Source organism: Chelonoidis abingdonii, chromosome 6, assembly GCF_003597395.2.
Source record: "Chelonoidis abingdonii isolate Lonesome George chromosome 6, CheloAbing_2.0, whole genome shotgun sequence".
NCBI classification, from domain to species: Eukaryota; Metazoa; Chordata; order Testudines; family Testudinidae; genus Chelonoidis; species Chelonoidis abingdonii.
Genome location: NC_133774.1, coordinates 52484317 through 52505843, shown reverse-complemented (window position 1 = coordinate 52505843; position 21527 = coordinate 52484317). Strand labels below are relative to the sequence as shown.

Here is a 21527-nt window from a genome sequence, read left to right as displayed (position 1 = left end):
TGTATGAAATTAAACTGGAATAAATAAGTGTACACAAATTTTAGGGAAAAGCCCTTCATGTGCTTTCATAGCATGGTATGCCTCCAAATGGACAAAAGATAAAGAATTATTATTAAAATGGGCTCACAACAATGCTAAAATAAAGGATGCTTTACTTAATGTCATTGATCCACAATGAGGAGTTAGTAGAGTAATAACTCAGTGTGAAATACGAGCAAAAGTAGTATTTAGGAATCAATTGAGCCTGCAAGCACCTTGGTATACACCAAGGATTGGTAACCTTTGAGACGCGGTCCAGCAGGGTGCCCTGGTGGGCCGGGCCAGTTTGTTTACCTGCCGCATCCACAGGTTCGGTGGGAAGTGGTGGCCAGCACATCTCTTGGCCTGCACCACTTCCCGCAGCCTCCAGTGGCCTGGAGCGCCAAACCGCAGCCAGTGGGAGCTGCGATTGGCCAAACCTATGGACACAGCAGGTAAACAAACTGGCCCGGCCCACCAGGGTGCTTACCCTGGCGGGCTGCGGGCCGAAGGTTGCCAGTCCCTGGTGTAGACAAATAATAGAGGGTAGTGAATGTAAGGGAAATGGTACAGGCCAAGTTTTATTTGTCTATGGGGATGAAGGTAGTGTAATTAAAACATGGAAGTGGAACATGGAGAACCACTGGCCCTTAGATCAATTATACTTTTACTATTCTATGGATATCCAAACCTAAACCAATTAACATTGGTCCTTATATGGTAAGAGAGGATGTTAAAAACATAATTAATAATAGATCCTACTTATTTCCTGAAAAAGGTAATAGATTTAGCCTCTATGAACATTTCATCCATATAGCCACAATGTATTAAATACACTGAATCTGCTTGTGGGATGGAAAAAATGGACAGAAATCCAACTTTTATTAAAAGCCACTACTAATACAAAAAAAAGACTCTTAATAGATACAGCTCTAGGAAGAGCAGGTACAGAACTCGGAGTGTTGAATAGCATAAATGTAGAAGTATTGGCTAATAAATTAAATGCAGTAGGACAACACTTGGAAGCTTTGTCTAAACCTTTTAAAACATCTTCAAATTACATAAGCACTCACCATCACCTAATAGCGAGTTTATTCCCTGACTCAGAAAAATTATAAAAGGCTGATCATTTAGCCATACTACATATTGTAGAGGTATTACAAAACAATGTATCCATGGCACTAGCTTGCATATAAACACAGACTTGGACTAATGATGTGGTGAAAGATATAATAAGAGACGGATGAGTGGAATTTTACCTTTAGAAATAAGAAGTATAATGTGGAAATATGCTGCTAGGGAGGAACAAAAGTTATATTCCTGGTGGAAAATGATAAATTTCATATATAATCCTCAAATGAATCAAATTACTACATATAGTCATAATGTCCAATGCCCAAATGGAATGGATATCTCCTATTGTAATGCTAGGGTTAAATATTAATAATAGTATAATGCAACCAATAGAACACAAACTATAGGCCATAAGGCAAAACCTTACATGGAAAACTGTGGAACTTGAGGCCTGTATGGAAGAATGTGGAACTGGATATATTTTAATAGTGATACAATCCAGTCATATGATATATGCTTGATATATGCTTAAGTGACAAAAGGGGAAAAAGCTAGATCCTTTCCCATTTAAGGGATCAGTCGTTATATATATTGGAAATAAATGTGTATGTGTTAGAAGACGGTGTAAATTCTTTAAGTTAATCACATATTCAATATAACTCATAACCCTTATGAAAACAAATGTTTTTGTAATATCACATTGACGATTGGTTGGAATTTCAAATTCACGCTACCTGAAATTGGTAATGAGGAAATTAGGGATCACTATCAGATATATAAAAAGATTGATCCAATACCTTTAGGAATAAATATAAATTTAGTTAAGCAATTAATGGATCATCCTGACTTACAAAGACAACAACAAAGGGCTCAGGAAAATGCACAAAAGGCTATGATTACTCTTCACCACTCCCTAAGAAAATTGAGCACATTATGGAGTGTATAAAAAGTGATACCAAAAATAACAGGTGGAAAGTGTTCTTGGGATGGTCTCCAAGAGCAACAGGATTCTTTAATACAATTTTACAGCCTGTCGTAATAGTATTAGCATTTCAGATTATGATGGCATTTATGCTTATTATCCTTGTGTGCCGGGTTAAAATAAAAATTTAAGCAGCTAAAGCATGTACAGTCCACAAGCCTTAAAATAAACTATAATGGCACACAGGAAAGTGTGACCCTAGTGAGCATCAAAGAAGGTGAGAAATTGTGCCAGTAAGAAGAGGTATCTGCTCGGTCTCACAGGAGAGCCTTGAGCCAATACTGGACAAGACCAAACATCCACTGAATTCACTATTTAAGCAAGTGGTGGGTTGATAAGTGTATCACCCACCAAGGAGGGGACTGATACAAGAAGCTTTTAGTTGCTCTATGCTGTGTAAGAAAATTAGCAGCACCAAGGAGAGGTGTCAGCCATGCAGCAAAGAAGAGAGGCAACATTGTAAAATTCAGCTCCCCCAATTAGCATAACAAAAGTGGTGACAATATCATGATGCCTAAACATGAATACAATTGTAGTTAGCTCAAGATTTAAGGCTTTTTGATAAGTAACAAACAGTGATAGGTTAGAGCAGGTTTCCAAAATGGCAGCTGCAATGGTTTTACATTAGAAAAATTAAAATGGAGAACTCAGGCTGAATTGACCAATATCAGACAGGTAACTGGGGAGAAATAAAGTACAGCAAGGTGAGATTAAGGGATGGGTCAGTCAGGTAAGGAGGTTCTCAGCCAGGTCTGGCTCAAATGACAGGTAAAGCTGATTGGCTGAATAGGTATCACCCCATAGAGAGGAACTATGCTAATTACTAGCATTGAGAGAGAGCAACCAATCAGAAAAGATCAAAAATAGTATATAAGGCAGAGAGTTGACAGGCTTGAGGGTAGGTGTGTGGATGAGCAGAAGCGCAGAGCAGAAGACAGCAGCAGAGAATGGAGAGCAGAGGAGCAGCAGCAGACTGAATATCACTGAAATCCTTGACAGAGCAGAAGGACCATAGAAGGTGCAAAGGAATTTTAAAAAGAAAGTAAGTATAATTCCTTCTTAATGATAAGGCATGCATGGGTCTGACTGTAAATAAAGCTGGATGCCTGTGTCTGAATGGATTTTACTCCACCCATTCTATGATTGCCTGATCAGCACTCATAGAATGTTATTTAGTAATGTCCTTTAATGTGTAATACTGTAATACAGTTTTATACATATGTATAAGGGTTCTGTATGTTACACTGTAATAAGTTTGGTATTATATTGTAGCACTGCATTAAGGCTTTATACATATGCATAAAGGGTCTAGGTGTATTGTATTGTGCAACATTGTAACAACTATATAGCTTATGTAGTCTGCAGGTCACCTCCTTACATGATTTCTAAATGCAATGCAACTGTACTATGCTCTGGGTTATGTTTCACAATGCATTCTTTCTTGATTATTAAATGTATGGTAACTGAATATTTCCTTTAAATAAATGTTACTTTGTTTTCATAGAATTACTGCTTGAGCATCAATCCTTTGAGCGGAAGCCTGTATCCGTGTCCTCTCACGGGCTGACTTCTGGGCAGACTTCTGAGGGGCAGAGACAAACTCCCTGGTAAAACCTTGGCAATTCCTCTAGGGCAGGCCACCTATTGCTACCCATTAAGACGGGCTACATTGACAATTTGTTTACAGTTGTAGGCAGGCCATTATTGGGTGCCTCAGGTCCACATTTTGGAATAACATGTGAATGTAGGAATAAGTGTCCTATTTCAATGCTCTTATTCCAAAATAAGAGTCTCCACATGCAGACTTGCACCGAAATAACTAAAGAAGTAAATTACAATAGATTTAGTTATTATGGTGTAAATTTGTGTAGATGAGCCCTTAAAATAAACCCACTCCTTCACAGGAAACTAGTGGAGATGAGTGTGTAGAAGAAATTCTGATTTAAGTGATCAGCCTATAGAATCACAGAAATGTAGATCAGGAAGGAACCTTGAGAGTGCATCTAGTCCAGTCCTCTTGAGCTGAGGGAGGGCCATGTATATCTATACCACCGATATTCAGAGCTCAGTTGTTCAGGAGCCAAATTAGCAATCAATATTACCCAAAAGTGCCACAGTACTAGGAATTCATTGTTTCATTTACTATTTATAGTGTCAATGTCTATTTCCTTTATAGTCATATTTCTATTCCTATGGCCTTTCTGAATTCAGAGTTTTGTGGTTCCAAAATATCATAATAAACCCTACTTTTATCACAGTTCTCTCTGAGGTAGAGCAGGTCTTCTATGGAGTACTTGTCATGCCTTCCTGTCCAAACAGTCAGGCTGTACCTGTATTAACAGAGTTATTAAAAGTCCATATTTTTATCTTAGTACAAAGCATCAGACACATAGAAAGACAGTACTAACAGACTTCTAAAACAATTAGGACTCTGGTATCTTAATTTCAGATACAACTACATGTACAAAACTAAAGGATTTTAAGGTTGGAAAGTCAAGCAATCAAAAATTAGGAAATAACAGAATTAAGGTTGCCTGGACACTATTAATTCAGCATCTTTGTGCCTGTGTATTATGATACAGTCTTTAATTACATAATCACATACTATTTTTTTCCCCTCAGGATCACAAGATAGATGATGCTCAATGGTAGTTTTCAATATTTCTTTTTGTTCTCACCATTCTATTCCTGCCTCTCCAATGCTAAACGATTCACTTAAACCAAAAGCTTCATAGGTGGTTAATGGTTGTATTCCTGCAGTTTCTGGATGTTCACCTTGAGATTTTTGGGGCCATAATTGCCATAGTACTGAATACTCATTGGGACAACTGAAGTCAATTGGAGCTATGCAGTAAAACACATAAAGTACTATAAAATGCTAAATACTTTGGAAAAAAATCAGGTCCTAGGTTTCTCAGATTAGGAACCCCAAATTTGTTGACACTTGACAATTTTGCCCTTGATCTCTGCTTCAGATCCTCCTCTGTAAATGGGAATAACATCACCATCTTACTCCACAAGGGTGTAATAAAGATACATTTTTTAAAGTTTGTGAACTACTCATACTATGGTAAGTGCTAAAAGAAAAGCCCAGGAGGAAGTTAACAATTCTGCATTCAGTGCAGTGTTTCAACAGAGTGTAGTAAATAAGGCCCTAGCCACATGCTGAATGGTGAGGTACAACAAAATGTTTAACAGATACTCATTCGGAGCACCATCCATCGTGTCCACTGAATAAAAAGGTCCTACAGGAAATAGTAGTATGTGATCATGTAATTAAAGACTAAAGCAGTGGTAGGCAACCTATGCCACATGTGTCGAAGGCGGCATGTGAGCTGACTTTCAGTGGCACTCACACTGCCCGGGTCCTGGCCACCAGTCTGGGGAGCTCGCATTTTAATTTAATTTTAAATGAAGCTTCTTAAACATTTTAAAAATCTTATTTACTTACATACAACAATAGTTTAGTTCTATATTATAAACTTATAGAAAGATGTTCTATAAATGTTCTAAAATGTTAAAATGTATTACTGGCATGCGGAACCTTCAATTAGAGTGAATAAATGAAGATTCGGTACATCACTTCTGAAAGGCTGCCAACACCTGGACTATATCATAATGCTCATGCACAAGGAGCATGACTTAAGATTTCACCTTAATACTGGCATTTCCTAATTTTGAGTGCTTTATTTTGCATGTTTACTGTTCTTTTAATATAGTTTTTTTTGTATATAATATCCTAAGTGTTTAAAAAGCAACCTGAAAAAACAAATTTGATTAAGAACAACCATATTGACTCCGAATGTGTCATGGGTAGGGCTGGAACCTTTACATCCACAGCACAAACTTCTACTACTTAAGCTAACAGAGTAACTGGTAATGGTAATAGGTTGTTACTAGGGCTGTCAATTAATCACAGTTAACTCACATGATTAACTCAAAAAAATTATCAGAGGGGTAGCCGTGTTAAACTGGATCTGTAAAAGCAGCAAAGGGTCCTGTGGCACCTTATAGACTAACAGACATTTTGGAGCATGAGTTTTCATGGGTGAATACCCACTTCGTCGGATGCAAGAACATAACTACAACGTTAAACGTTGCATTCGACGAAGTGGGTATTCACCCACGAAAGCTCATGCTCCAAAACGTCTGTTAGTCTATAAGGTGCCACAGGACCCTTTACTGATTTTTCAAAAAAATTAATCATGATCAAAAAAATTAATTATGATTAATTGTAATTTTAATTGCACTGAATACCAGTTGAAATTTATAAAATATTTTTGTATGTTTTGCTACATTTTCAAATATATTGATTTCAATTACAACGCAAACTACAAAGTGTACACTGCTCACTTTATATTATTTTTATTACAAATATTTGCACTGTAAAAATAATAAACAAAAGAAACAGTATTTTTCAATACAAGTACAGTAACTCTTCACTTAACAGCAAAGAGTCCTGTGGTACCTTATGGACTAACAGACGTATTGGAGCATGAGCTTTCGTGGGAGAATACCCACTTTGTTGGAGGCAATTAATGTAAATGGGGGAGGTTAGGTTCCAGGAATTTTTTTTCACCAGAAAAAAAAAGACTACTTTTTATTTATACATACATACATACGTACATACACATACACAGTAAGTTTTAAACAAACAATTTAATACTGTACAGATCAATGATGATTGTGAAGCTTGGTTGAGGTGGTGAAGTCAGAGGGTGGAAGAGGGTGGGATATTTCTCAGGGAATGCCTTACTGCTAAATGATGAACTAGCACTCAGCTGAGCCCTCAAAGGTTAATGCATTGTTTTTAATGTAGCCTCACACTCTATAAGGCAGCACAAATGGAAGGACGGGAGACAGCATGGCAGATAGAGACATGCACCCAATAAGTGTGAGAAAGAGATGCACATTGCACCTTTACGTATGCTGACCCCATCCAAAGTACATTGCCTTTTTAAGTAAATCAGCAAGCTGAGATAGCAGCTGCTGCCAGCAAGCTCCCTCTGTCCTGAGCCCTGTCGTGTCCCCCTCTGCTCTATGGAGATGGGGTAAGTGGGGAGCAGGAGCAGGATGGAGGGGGACACCCTGACATTAGCCTCCCTCTCCCCGCCCCCCCCCCCCCCACAGCAAGTGAGAGGCTCCTGGGAGCAGCTCCAAGGCAGGAGCAACACATGGCAGTGGGGGGAGGGACAGCTGAACTGCCCGGCAACTGATAGCCTGCTGGGCAGCTGCCGCACAAGGAACTTAGGGGAGTGGGAGCTGATAGGGGGGCTGCCGGTCCATCCTGGTTCCAAACCCCCACCAGCCAGCTCCAACGGGCTGCTCTTTCTGCAACCAGTGGACAAAGCAGGTGGCTGCCAAACAACATTATAAGGGAGCATTGCGCAACTTTAAACGAGCATGTTCTCTAATTGATCAGCAATGAAATAATGTTAACCCGGACAACTTTGAATGAGGAGTTGCTGTACTATAGTGCAATCTCTTTATTGTGAAAGTGCAACCTATAAATGTAGATGTTTTTGTTACATAACTGCACTCAAAAACAAAACAATGCAAAACTTTAGAGCCTACAAGTCCACTCAGTCTTACTTCTTGTTCAGGCAATCGCTAAGACAAACAAATTTGTTTACTTTAGAGGATATAATACTGCCCTCTTCTTATTTACAATGTCATCAGAAAGTGAGAACAGGCATTCACATGGGACATTTGTAGCCAGCATTGCAAGGTATTTATGTGTCCGATATGCTAAACATTAGTATGCCCCTTCATGATTCAGCCACCATTCCAGGGGGCATGCTGATGATGGTAGTTAAAACTGTGTTAATTACATTTGTGACTGAACTCCTTGGAGGAGAACTGTATGTCTCCAGCTCTATTTTACCAGCATTCTGCCATATATTTCATGTTATAGTAGTCTCGGGTGATGACTCAGCACGTTGTTCATTTTACGAACACTTCTGCTGCAGATTTGACAAAAGGCAAAGAAGGTACCAATGTGAGATTTCTAAAGATAGTTACAGCACTCAGCCCAAGATTTAAGAATCTGAAGTGTCTTCTAAAATCTGACAGGGAGGAGGTGTGGATCAGCTTTCAAAAGTCTTAAAAGAGCAACACTTTGATGTGGAAACTACAGTACCCAAAGCACCAAAAAAAGAAAATCAACCTTCTGCTGGTGGCATCTGACTCAGATGATGAAAATGAACATCCGTCGGTCCGCACTGCTTTGGATTGTTATCAAGCAGAACCCGTCATCAGTATGGATGCATGTCCTCTGGAATGGTGGTTGAAGCATGACGGGGCATATGAATAGTTAGCACATCTAGCACGTAAATATCTTGTGATGCCAGCTACAACAGTGCCATGAGAATATTTGTTCTCACTTTCAGGTGACATTGTGAACAAGAAGTGGGCAGCCTTATCTCCTGAAAATGTAAATTAATTTGCCTGTCTGAGCGATTGGTTGAACAAGAAGTAGGACTGAGTGGACTCGTAGGCTCTAAAGCTTTACATTGTTTTGTTTTTGAATTCAGTATTTTTTTACATAATTCTACATTTGTAAGTTCAACTTTCATAATAAAGAGTTTGCACTACAGGACTTGTATTAGGTGAATCGAAACATGCTATTTTTTGTTTTTATAGTGAAAATATTTCATGATATATAATTATTTTTACTATAAGTATAATTATTTTTACTATATAATTATAAAATAAATCAATTGGAATATAACCAATATCAACTTGACTGAGTGACATGGGCTATTGAATGGAACTCCTTCTAGGGTTTCATGAAATACATGTAATGCATTGTATTCATTTCATGAAATGTAAACACTGAATCTAATACAAAGTATATACAAAATGCAACTGTTTAAATTGGTTTGAATTGATTCCAAACTGTGAGATTAAACTATTGAGTCTATTTGACTACATTTGAGTTGAGAAATCTTTGTGATGGAACATAGTGCTTGTGTCTTAGGCCAGGTCTACACTGCGACTTTAAATCGGTTTAATGGCCGATATACCGATTTAACGCTGTATCCGTTCACATGACGTCGTCATTAATATCGATTTTACCGCCTCCTTAAATCGATTTCGGAACTCCTCCCAAACGAGAGGAGTAGCGCTAATTCGATAGTGATAACTCGGATTAGGGTTCGTGTGGACGGAATCGACGTTATTGGCCTCCAGCGGTATCCCAAGTGCACCACTGACCGCTCTGGACAGCAATCTGAACTCGGATGCAGCGGGCAGGTAAACAGGAAAGCCCCGCACTTTTGAATTACATTTCCTGCTTGTCCAGCGTGGAGCTCTGATCAGCACGGCTGGCGATGCACGTTCAAATCCAAAAGAGCTCCAGCATGGACCGTACGGGAGATACTAGTCTGATCGCTGTATGGGGAGACAAATCTGTTGTATCCTGCTCCGTTACAGAACACGAAATGCCAAAGCGTTTGAATAAAAACTGCAGGATACACAGCGCTGCGTGACAAGCGTAATGGGAAGCCAGAAGACTCAAATGGATGCTCAAAGGGAGGGAGGGGGTACTGAGGACTCCCGCTATCCCACAGTCCACAGCAGTGTCTGAAATATTTCCATTCTGGCTGAGCTCCAAATGTCTGTAGTTCAAACACAGTGTCTGGCGTGGTTCAGGAACAGCTCCTCAGTTTTCCCCCCCCCCCCCCCAACCAAGTGAAAAAAAAGGAAAGATTGCTGTGCATGGCGTTTGCTCAATGCACTCTACGAAAAAGGCGCCAAAGGGTTGTCTCTGCCTTCACAAAGGAGGGTGAGGCTGTACCCAGCACACTCGGGCAATGTTTTCTGCCCATCAGGCACTGTGCTCTCAACACGGAAGTGGGAACTATGGGATAGCTGAGGAACAGCTACCCACAGTGCACTGCTCCTTAAATCAATGTAGCCTTGGACCAGGGACGCAAGCAATCGATTTTGTGATTGCACTGTGGACGCGCAAACCCGATTTTATAACATCGGTTTTGTAATATCGGTTTAAACTACTTCGAATTAATCGTGCAGTGTAGACGTAGCCTTAGTTTCAAGCCTTTGCAGATTCAGTTATGAAAAATAAGTTTAGCAGAATACTTTGCACACACATAAATTGCCCCACTTTATTATGGCAAACTGAATATCTTTAGTCCATATATTTTATGGGGAAAATTCCCATTTAAAAAAATAATTTAATTTTGCTCTTTTATTGATAATGTAGTAGCTATCTTGAATGCAAATTAATACATGACAAAACAAATTTTAAAACTGAATATGGTAATTTAAAAAAAATGCTTTTTAATATGGTTTGTAACATGTGTGGATATAATAAATATGTAACATCTGACTGGTATCTGCCTTTATCATGCAAATAACTAAATAAGAAGTCTTCAAATTTACCTGTTTGACTTCTGTAATAACCAAAGCAACTCAGATTTTGACTGTCGTACCAAAGCTGCTCTAACAGGGAACGTTACAGGCTGAGTAAGTGCGTCACAAATTTGAGCCATCTCTTTCACCATTGCCCAACTGTATCCTATTGGAAAGAGAATTTGATGCAGTATTAAAAAACTCTCCACCTTCTGTCAGAATATAAAGGTATCATGATTTATAAAATAGTTAGAAAAGATATAACACTGTTCCATACTGTCGACATTTGGATTTTGTGAAAATCTACTATTTCTAAAAATGAAATTGAACAAAAAAAGACTATGAACAAAAATGAAACTGACTACTCATTTTCACTGTCAAAGTTCAGAAAAATGCCAGAAGTAAATATCAGCATAAATAGTGAAAAATAAAATATATTTGTAAATTCTGTGTTTCACTTAAGTGTTATTTGTAATATTGTCAAATACTAGTTATGAGGAAATCCTGGCCCCACTGAAGTAATTGGGAATTCTGCCATTGACTTCAACGGATACACGATTTTTAACATGAGTGACCCTTTAAAAATAAAAACTCTGAGAACTACCTTTTTTCTTATTCTTTCAAAGACTATTTCAGAAAGAATAAAGGAAACAACCAACATCATTTTAAGTTATACAGAAATGAGGTGGCTAAAAATATTTTAGTTAGAGCTTGAAGAAAATATGTTTAAAAGCAAGCAACTTAACACAGTTTAAGAATTGCTTGCTTTTAACATCTATTTTTGCAAGCTTCAAAGCTAGAAAAAAATTATTTGTTCTTTAATTTAATGGGAAGTGTCAGGTAACCTTAACTACAGGCATTGCTATCTGTGCCACCTATAACATCACAGTGGTAAAAACACTAGTGGCCAGCGGCATCTTGTCTACACCAGTGCTCCTACTGTTGCTGTCACTGGTGAAGCTGCAGCAGTGTTAGAAAAGTGCAAACTTTTTGGGGAAAAGATGAATGTAGGCCCAGCCTATAAGTAGAACTGTGATTTAATAAGCAGGTAATAACCACCTCAAATATCCAGTTACAGTAAGTGCAGTTACACTGTGTCCATACAATCACATTGTGCACAACAGCCAAGCATCAAATGTATTTGTACATTCACATCTATCACACTGTTTTCCTCTGTGTGTATGAAAGAACTCTGGGGAAAAAAACGGAGCTGATATCACATAGTGCCCCAGCCAGGAATTAAATGCCCAGGCAACTTTATCCACAAAGTACCAACATCACCACTTGGGGCAATGCACTCTGGAATGTTGTATTGCACAGAGAGCTGGGAGAAAGAAGGACCAGACAGCCCTGTTATCAAAACATGATTAGCTGCTCCTGCCTAAAACAACACAACAGTGTTACAACCTGATTACAGGAAGACCAAAAAAAACCTAGGCTGACAGCAAGGGCAATACATAGTTAACTGTCACCTTATCTTATTCTAACATTCCTCTTACTTACATACTACGCCAGCCTCTTCTGAAAACAAAGTTTTTCAAGAAATATCTCCTCAAAAGCAGAAACAATTAGTTGGAATCTATGTGTCCAGTACTAGTTATGTTGTACCAACCACCTGTACCTGTGTGAAGTTTTAAACTAACAAGTGTCAGAATGAGTGCCGTTAGCTGCTAAGTATTGTTTTTGCTGTCTTTTACAAGTGCACATATCATAAGCCTTTCATTTCTGTTTCTCAGCTTTGATGTGAAAATGTAATAGTTGCAATTATAGAAGATCAGCTGCTTTTTAATATTATAAAGTTAGGTAAGAGTGAAACAAAAGCTCCTGTCTGAGTAATACCAGTATGCATAAAATGATGTGAACTGTAATTAAATATTTAAACACATATTACACTTCCTTGGATAGTCAGATTTGTTTTGACTTTTGAAAATGTCACTTTTTAAAAATTCATGGATAATCAGCATGCAGAAGTGAACATGGCCTGATTTACAAAACCCTTGCAAAGAATTCAGCTTCACAATTTAAAAAAATTTGTAGGACATATTAAGGATCTTGTTTGAACTAACAAACTGTCTTGAACCATCTCATTGCTCCTAATTATTGCAGAAGTCTGAACAAGGATTAATTTAATAGAACATTCATACTAAGGGCCTGATCTTGCAGTAATTAAGTTGAAGTTTTGCCCAAGATGGGACTGAAATATTGACAGCTGGAAGGACTGGCAGCAGCACTGTAAAAGGCCTGATACCCTAAGGAACAGGTTAAAAAATAAATACAGTTAACTTCAGTAACAGAAATATAGTGGCTTTATATATGTTCATAAACCCTATTTTCCAATTCTATATACTAAGTTGCAAAATGACAAATTTAATAATTACTGTCTTTTAGTCTGTTTTATTTATACTAATTACAGTTTTAAAAAACTGACACAGATGTATGCAAAAGAAATTGCATCTATGTTATTGAGGCAAATGTGGAGGCAACTTCAAGCCCTGCAGCGTATAACTCTTCCATCTTTACCTTTATTGCATTGTTGAGGCTGCCACTCAGTTGTCCAGCCTAACGATAAGGTCACATCCGGGCAGAATGAAGTTACAGTGTCAAGAAATCTTTTTGCATCCACGACAGTGTTAGTTCCATTAGGTCCAGGGAGAATGTCTGCATTAATCCAGACAGGTCGCCTCAGATGCAACTTTATGCCTTCAAGAAGCATCATAGAGGGCTTCACCGCAGCTAGACTGTAAAGATAAACACACTATCAGCAAGACAACAGATTCCTAGTGATATGATAAGAAAAAATACAATACGCACATACTCTTTGAAACTGTTTCTACAAGCTAGGGCTAGTTCAGGCAATGCTGTTAATCAGCTGCTGGGGCACCCTTGTTTATGAGGCCCCATCCCAATCCTATCCAGATTACAAAGATCATGTGGGCAAATTTATGCCTCACTGTTGCATGGTATGGAGTATGGAAAGCTTCATGCTCACTGAGAGCTCTGGGGTGAGTTGCCTGATAAATCAAGACGTTTTCCTCTTCTCTTCTTTGTGCCCTGGTTGAGATTCCCACCTTCTCCTGTTTAATAGACTATTTCTCTGTCTAACTCACAAACATGTATACTTACTCTCTTCCTTTCGCCACTTGGCATATTTAAGACAGATGGATGAGAAATGTCACACACCGTCTTGGGTACTGCAGCTGAAGGATCTATTTGTTTTGCAGGGGCTCCAGATGTCTCTGAACTAACACTGCTACAAACTACTGAATCCAAAAAATAAATATCAGGCATCTCAGAATATACTTTAAAAGCCTGCAGATTTCCCTAGACAAAAAGGAAATAATTTTTTTTCTCCCCAGAAACACTTTATAGGTGGAGCTTCTGCCTGCTTCTTCTTGTTCTTACGTTAATATTCCAAGCTCTTTGAATTAAGCGGCACATAAGACCCAAACTGATATTATTTGTATTATCGTAGTGCCTAGGAGCCCTACTCATGGACCAGCACCCCATTGTGCCACCATAATGCCAGTGTCCAAAGACAGCATAAAAACTGGGATTACATGGTCAATCATGCTGATGGAGCAGATTAAAAGGATAACCAACAGGAGTAATATGCAAAAGGTTTCTGTATATATACTGTACAGATCTCTAATATTGGAACAGCTTTATTACTTCTGGGGGAATTCTGCGTCATTGCACATGTGCAGAATTCACAGCCCCTGCAGATTTCTTTGCTTACTTGCAGAAAAATTACTTCTGATGGGGAAGCAATGGCAAGCTGCAAGAGCGGTCATGCGCCCACTCCCTGGCAGTGCAGATAGGTTGGTTTGGGCACCCAGAGCAGCCGGTAGAGACGAAAATCATCAGCTGGGGTGGGGTGGGGGCTGGGTAGTCATGTGTGAGAGAGAGAGAGAGAGACACTCTGTCCCTCTCACTCGCTATTGCAGCACTCTTGGCATGGAGGGGCAGGAGTTTGGGGTATTTCTGAAGAAGTAGATGTGGGGCAGGCTCTGTTCCCTCAGGCAAAGGAGACTGTAGCAGCCTGCCTGCTGAGTGAATTGTTCCCATTGTTTTTAGTGAATCCTCCAGAAGTATAACACAGATGAGAAATTTTAAGGCTCCTTTACATTATAGACTCATAGACTTTAAGGTCAGAAGGGACCATTATGACCATCTAGTCTGACCTCCCGCACAATGCAGGCCACAGAATCTTACCCATCCACTTCTATAACAAAACCCTAACCTATGTCTGAGTTACTGAAGTCTTCAAATTGTGGTTTGAAGACCTCAAGCTGCAGAGAGTCCTCCAGCAAATGACCCATGCCTCACGCTGCAGAGGAAAGCGAAAAACCTCCAGGGCCTCTGCCAATCTGCCCTGGTGGAAAATTCCTTCCCAACCCCAAATATGGCGATCAGTTAAACCCTGAGCATGTGGGTAAGACTCACCCGCCAGCACCCAGGAAAGAATTCTCTGCAGTAACTCAGATACCATTCCATCTAACATCCCATCACAGACCATTGGGCATACTTACCTGCTGATAATCAAAGATCAATTGCCAAAAATTAGGCTAGCCCATCATACCATCCCTTCCATAAACTTATCAAGCTTAGTCTTAAAGCCAGATATGTCTTTTGCCCCCACTACTCCCCTTGGAAGGCTGTTCCAGAACTTCACTCCTTAATGGTTAGAAACCTTGTCTAAACTTCCTAGTGTCCAGTTTATACCCATTTGTTCTTGTGTCCACTTGCGTATAGCTTAATAATTCCTTCCCTCCCGTAATATTAATCCCTCTGATCTATTATAAACGAGCAATCGTATCCCGTCTCACCTTCTTTGGTTAGACCTAAACAAGCTAACTTTTGAGTCTCCTTTCATAAGACAGGTTCGTCCATTCTTCGATCATCCTAGTAGCCCGTCTCTGAACCTGTTTCCAGTGTGAATTCAATCTTCTTAACATGGGACACCAGAACTGCAACATGTAATTCCAGATGAGGTCTCCCACGAGCCTTTTTATAATAACGGCTACTAAACTCCCTAACTTACTGGAAATACCTCACCTGATGCATCTAAAACGCCATTAGCTTTTTTAACAGCCATATCACATTGGCGCTCAGTCATCCTGTGTCAACCAATACTCCGAGGTCCTTTCTCCTCCTCTGTTATCTTCCAACTTGATGTGTTCCCCCAATTTATAACTAAATTCTTATTAGTAATCCCTAATATGCATGACCTTACCTTTTCACTATTAATTTCATCCTGTACTATTATGCAGTTTTACAAGGTCATCCCAGATCTCCTGTTGATATTTCCCGGTCCTTCTCTGTGTTAGCGAATACCTCCCAGCTTTTGTCAGCCGCGCAAACTTATTTAGCACATCCCACATTTCTGCGCCAAAGCAGTAATAAAAGGTTAAATAAGATTGGTCCCAAAAACTGATCCCTGAGGAACTCCACTAGTAACCTCCTTCCAGCCTGACAGGTCTCTTCTTCCAGTATGACCCGTGTAGACTCCCTTTAACCAGTTCTTATCCACCTTTTGAATTTTCTTATTCACCCCATCCTTTTCCAATTTTAAACTAATATCCCCATGTGGAACCGTGATCAAACGCCTTACTGAAATCGAGTAATTAGATCCACTGCATTTCCTTTGTCTAAATAAGCTGTTACCTTCTCAAAGAAGGAGATCAGGTGGTTTGGCACAATCTACGCTTTTGTAAAACATGTTGTAATCTGTTCCCAATGTACCACTTGACCTCATGTCCTTAATTACTTTCTCCTTCAAAAAATTTTTCCCAAACTTACAGACTACTCAGATGTCAAACTAACAGGCGCATAGTTACTGCCGGATCACTTTTTTTCCCTTCTAAAATAGGGAACTATGTTAGCATTCTCCAGTCGTACGGTACAACCCCTGGTTTACTGATTCATTAAAAATTATTGCTAATGGGTTTGCAATTTCATATGCCAGTTCCTTTAATAGTCTTGGATGAAGATTATCTGGGCCCCCGATTTTGTCCCAATTAAGCTGTTTGGTTTTGGCTTCTACCTCAGATTGTGTGATATCTACCTCCATCTGCCTCATCCCATTTGTCATCCCGTACGTATCCTAAGCTCCTCATTAAGTCCTTATGAAAGACTGAGGCAAAGTATTTATTTAGATACTGGCCATGCCTAAGTATCCTTAATCTCCAACTCCATCCTCAGTGTTTAGTGTCCCACTTCTTCTTTCCTTGTTTTCTTCTTTATTTATATGGCTACAGAACCTTTTACTATTGGTTTAATTCCCTTTGCAAGGTCCATCTCTACAGGGCTTTTACCCTTTCTTCACTTCATCTCTACATGTTTCTGACCTCACTAAGGTAACGCTTTCCTTGCTATCCTGCCCTCTTCCACTCCTTGTAGGCGTTTCTGCTTTTTCTAATCACCTCTCTGGATCTTGCTCATTTCCACTGGTCTACACCTCGTGCCTTATGGATTTTTTCTCCCTTTTTGGGATGCAGCGTCTGATAGTTTCGCAGCTTTGACTTGGAGTAATTCCAGCCTTCCTCTGCCTTTTAGATCCACCAAAGTTCTTAAGTCCAAATCCACTCTCCTAACTAATTTCCCTAATTCTTTAAAGTTAGGCCCTTTTTGAAAATCAAGCCCCTAGCTCCAATCTATTTTGTTTATCCTTCCACCGTAGTTTGAACTGAATTTAGCCTCAATGTATCAGACTCGAACAAAGGTGTCCCCTACAACCATTCTTCGTACAAGGTCCTCACTGCTCACCAAACCCACAATCTAAATGGATCCTTCTTGTGTGTTCTTCAACTATGGTGAAGAAATCCATCCGCTATCACTCCAGGAAAATCTGGCCCTATTATTGTATACGTAGCACTTGTCCTCCCGTTACTATCTGGAAGTATAAGTCCTCCCATGATCAACATTCCCATTAGTGTCACTTCATTAAAAACATTTAAAGAGGTCTCTATCCATATCCAAATCAGAGCCCGGCAGTCCTGTAGCACACCCAAGCACTATCTCAGGGGAGGCTCTAGTTGTTCTGTCCCAGTGTGATTTTTGCCCAGACAGACTCTGTCTTATCCATTCCATCACTTCTTATTTCTTTACGGTTAACCTCATCATTGATATACAATGCTACTCCACCACCTTTGCCTTTATTTCTGTCTTTCCTAAACAGCATATAGCCTTCAGTACTTGTACTCCAGTCATGACTACTATTCCACCATGTTTCTGTTATCCCTATAATATCTGGTTTCACTTCCTGCACCAGTAGCTCTAGTTCCTCCATTTTGTTACCTAGGCTCCTCGCATTAGTGTACAGACATCTTGATTTTTGCCGTTTGGCTTCACTGACATTCTTTACCCGATTAGGCACAGACATTCTACCACCAGCATCACCTATTTAGACTGGTATCTACACTACCCTTCCTCTTTATGTCCATTCTTCTGCCCATGGCTGTATCTTCTCTTACCTTTTCTTTCTTCCTTCTCACTGTTAAATTCCAGCATGGAGATTGCCAGAGTGGTGTAAAGGAGTCTTATTGTAAAGAACAGTATGACCTTATAAATGCTTACGGTGCTTTAGTGATTAGAACTGGTCAAAATTTTTCAACTCTCAAAATGTGCTCCGTGAACTGTTTGCTACTGCCCTTCCTGGAGATGGTCAGTAGCCAGTATAAATTGTGAATTTGAGTCCCCAGCCTTCACTTGTTCTTCCCTTGCCTATGATGTAACACTTAAGGATATGACTGCATATATTTGTCGACTAATAATTAGAAGTAAAGGGTCAATACTAGCTATATTACTATTAGACAGAGGGGGGTTGGGGATTTCCTCCAATGCTCCCCACACCCATTCTCCATCCACTGTATTGTAGTTTAAATAAATTACCAAGATAATTGAAACCAGCTGGATTATATCGCACTTTTTTGATTAAAAATATGCAGAATTTTAAGTTTTTTGGTGCAGAATTCCCCCAGGAGTACTTTTTCCAAAGAGCTACAGTCCAAAAGAGCAGCTTCTCTCATGTTACTCTCCTGGCTGTGCTTGTACTACGTGATTGTATTTTTAAAATGTTTTTATACAAATTACATTTTTAACCTGCAACATTATTTTAAAACTTTTTTGTAAAACATTGCATTTGGCAGAAAACTTGTCTCGGCTTGGAAAAAGAAGAGTGAATTGAAAATGAGTTTTAACTATATATTTTTTTAAACTACCACACTTTCCCCTTCCTTCTCCATTTCTGGCTGACACCTCCAGAGTCTATAACAATAAAAGAATTTAGCCTACCCATGTATTCTGTATTTTCATAAACAAATAAAATCTGTAAATGTCAAGGTATAGTTCTATTATTAAGGACAAAAGATATAAAACAGCAATTTACAACTGTCCTTCAAGTTTTGCATTTCTATTGCACGTTTGATCATGCCCTTCAAAATGTGCGGGTGGAATCGCCACATAGATTGTAAAAACAGCTACTGTGCATGCATATTAAGGCACAAGTATATGGAATTTTCCATCAGAAAATTATTCCAATGGAAAATTTTCAGCGAGCTCTACTGATTATTATCCCCATTTTTTTTCAGATGCTGGACAGGTTTTCGCCTTTGCTTGTATGTTAGTTGAGCTGACACTTAGAAGAGCTACGTCAGCTATCTTCTAGTGTACTTTTGTTGAACCATGCAATGCCTGTGTTCTATCCATCTACCCTTTTCCTCATAATGAAATCAATAGGAATACCGAACAGGAGAGGTGAAAGAATGACATCATTTCTATGTTGAGACATTTGCTCAAGCCTGTGTTTATTTTAACTGTGCATGTTGCCCCTTTCGATAAAGCCATGATAATGTTATTGATTTTTGGCATACCACAACACTTCAAGATGTGTCAGCCAACCAGGACCAGGGCAGTCTAGCCTAGTGGTCAGAGCAGGCATCAGGAACCAAGGACTAAAGTCAGAGCTGTAGTTGGAAGCTGGAGCCAAGGGTCAATCTGGAGTTGGTAATCCAAAGCCACACGTCAAGCTGGAAGTCAGGAACTGGAGCTAGCAGGACAGAAGACAAGGAAGCGTTCAAGGCAGCGGTAGGAGAGAGGCAAGGCTGAGGCAGCAGGAACAAGGTAACATAGGAGCAGGCTCCTGCTGGCTTAAATAGGTGTGATGCTCTGTACCTCGGGGGAACACCCTACACTCCCATGTTCATCTTTATAAAATGATTGTGTGGTATCCAATGCAAAGTTTGTCATGTTGAGTGTCTTCGGAAGGCTCATGATGCACTGAGCATGGTTGTTATAGTGATGTTACAGTAATTGTTACAGTAATGTTGTAGTAAGGTTATAGGTTATAATTTCATGTATATAGTTATGAGGCTGAAAATGTATATGGCTTAAAGCAAACCCGTGCAAAAACTCTCTAAGAACAGAGAGGCAGTTCACACCTCATCAGGGCATGGATGGGACAAACCAAGCCCAGCCTCACATGAACAAAGGACACTGTCTTAGGCAGCAACAAAAGAATCTGTTGGACTCTCAAGGGAGTACTCCCTTCCCTCTGGGTCAGTTTAGAATTGCAATGAGGTAATGCTCATCTGACTCTGAAGTGGGGGTGCAAAGCCAAGAGGGAAGAAAGGACATGATAAAAGGGAGAGACATTTGCCATGCTCTCTCTGTCTTTTATCAAAGGAAGGGGGTGACTTCCTCGAAAGTCAACAGATTCTTTTGTTGCTCCAATCAGGCAATCTGCTGCAGGCCACATATATTGATAAGGCTGCCTGGAGATTAGCTCTGTCAAATGCTTTCTTAAAATCTAGGCAGTTTATGATTGGTTTTTGCTATTCGATACTCTCTTCAATTAATCTACGATGAAAATCTGGACTACATGTGATCTTCTGGATCAAAATCCACCCTGCTCTTCCCTTAGCTTTGCCTTAGCTGTTTCCTTTAGTACTCTTGGGGGAATTCTGCGCCACAGCACATATGCAGAATTCATGCCATGCACATAATTTTTTTTCTCCACAGAAAATCCATTCTGCCGGAAAGATGCTGCAGTTATGTCTTTTGCCCATCAGGGCTGCTGTGGCACCAGAACAGAGAGCAGCTGCTCCCGGGCCAGAGGAGCCTCAGCTGCAGATAGGAAAGAGAAAAAGTTGTGTTCCTCACACCGCCCTGCTCGGGGACCAGGTCAAGAGGCCTGGGATATGGGAGAATGGACAGCGTGGGGTATATCGGGCTGCTGTGGGGGACAGCGGTCACAGACTGGGGGTCAGAAGGGCTAGTGGGGAAGACAGACTTGGGCAAGGGCTGAATGGAAGTGAGAGTGCAGGAACACGGGGAGATGGGAGAAGAGGAGCGGCTGAGTGGAAGTGCAGGGACACATGGGGATGGGGGTTATGCAGGAACATATGGGGACGGAGGCAGATGTGCCTTACTGAATGAGAGAGGTTAGGGGTCAGCCAGGATCTGCATGAGGGAGGCTCTGTAACAATCCTTCCCCCCCCCCTGCAAAAAATCGGTTCCATACTTCTCCCACCCACACCCAACAACCCTCTAGGTTCTCACTCAGACTCGTTCCCAGCAATTACTTCCCTCTCCCTCAGCTCCTCCGTTACCCCTGACTCCCCCAAGCCTGTGTAATACTTCTGAAGGGTGTGAGAAATATATTTCTATATTGTAATTTAATGAATTATTACTCAGAGTTCTGTATTAATATGCTTAGTAAAGAATCTATTTGTCAAAAAATATTTTCTGAATCTTTTTTGTTTTCTGTATTGTTACAGACATACTTGCTGACAGATATTTTGAAATAAATTACCAAAATAATTGAAATTGGCATGATTATAATGTGTTATTTTAACAAATAAAATATGCAAAATTTTAAAATATTGTGTGCAGAATTTTTTTGGCACAGCATTCCCCCTAGAGTACCTTAGTCTGATTAAAAGATACTTCAAAAGACTCTGCCTATCACTGAAAAAAGTGTAACACCTCACAAGTTGTTTCAGTCATCTAAGTCACCTTTCTTTGGTATTTGGACTACAATGTCATTTTCTCATTGTTCTGCGGGTTTTTGCTGGTCTCAAAC

The 21527-nt window shown here is 39.8% G+C and overlaps 1 protein-coding gene across 3 annotated transcripts in view; it reads right to left on the bottom strand.

Moving 5' to 3' along the window:
- The window catches only part of FAM151B (family with sequence similarity 151 member B), an 88351-nt gene that overhangs the window by 52861 nt on the left and 13963 nt on the right, over window positions 1-21527 (bottom strand). For 2 of the 3 annotated variants that reach the window (XM_032769582.2, XM_032769578.2), the window contains exons 4-6: window positions 12968-13185; window positions 10478-10613; window positions 4322-4404 (exon numbers count right to left, since the gene is read on the bottom strand). In XM_032769582.2, coding sequence (XP_032625473.1) covers window positions 4322-4404; window positions 10478-10613; window positions 12968-13185 — 437 coding nt within the window. Of the gene's footprint in view, window positions 1-867; window positions 4405-10477; window positions 10614-12967; window positions 13186-21527 lie in introns of those variants that run through there. The other variant, XM_032769579.2, reaches the window with a different exon arrangement.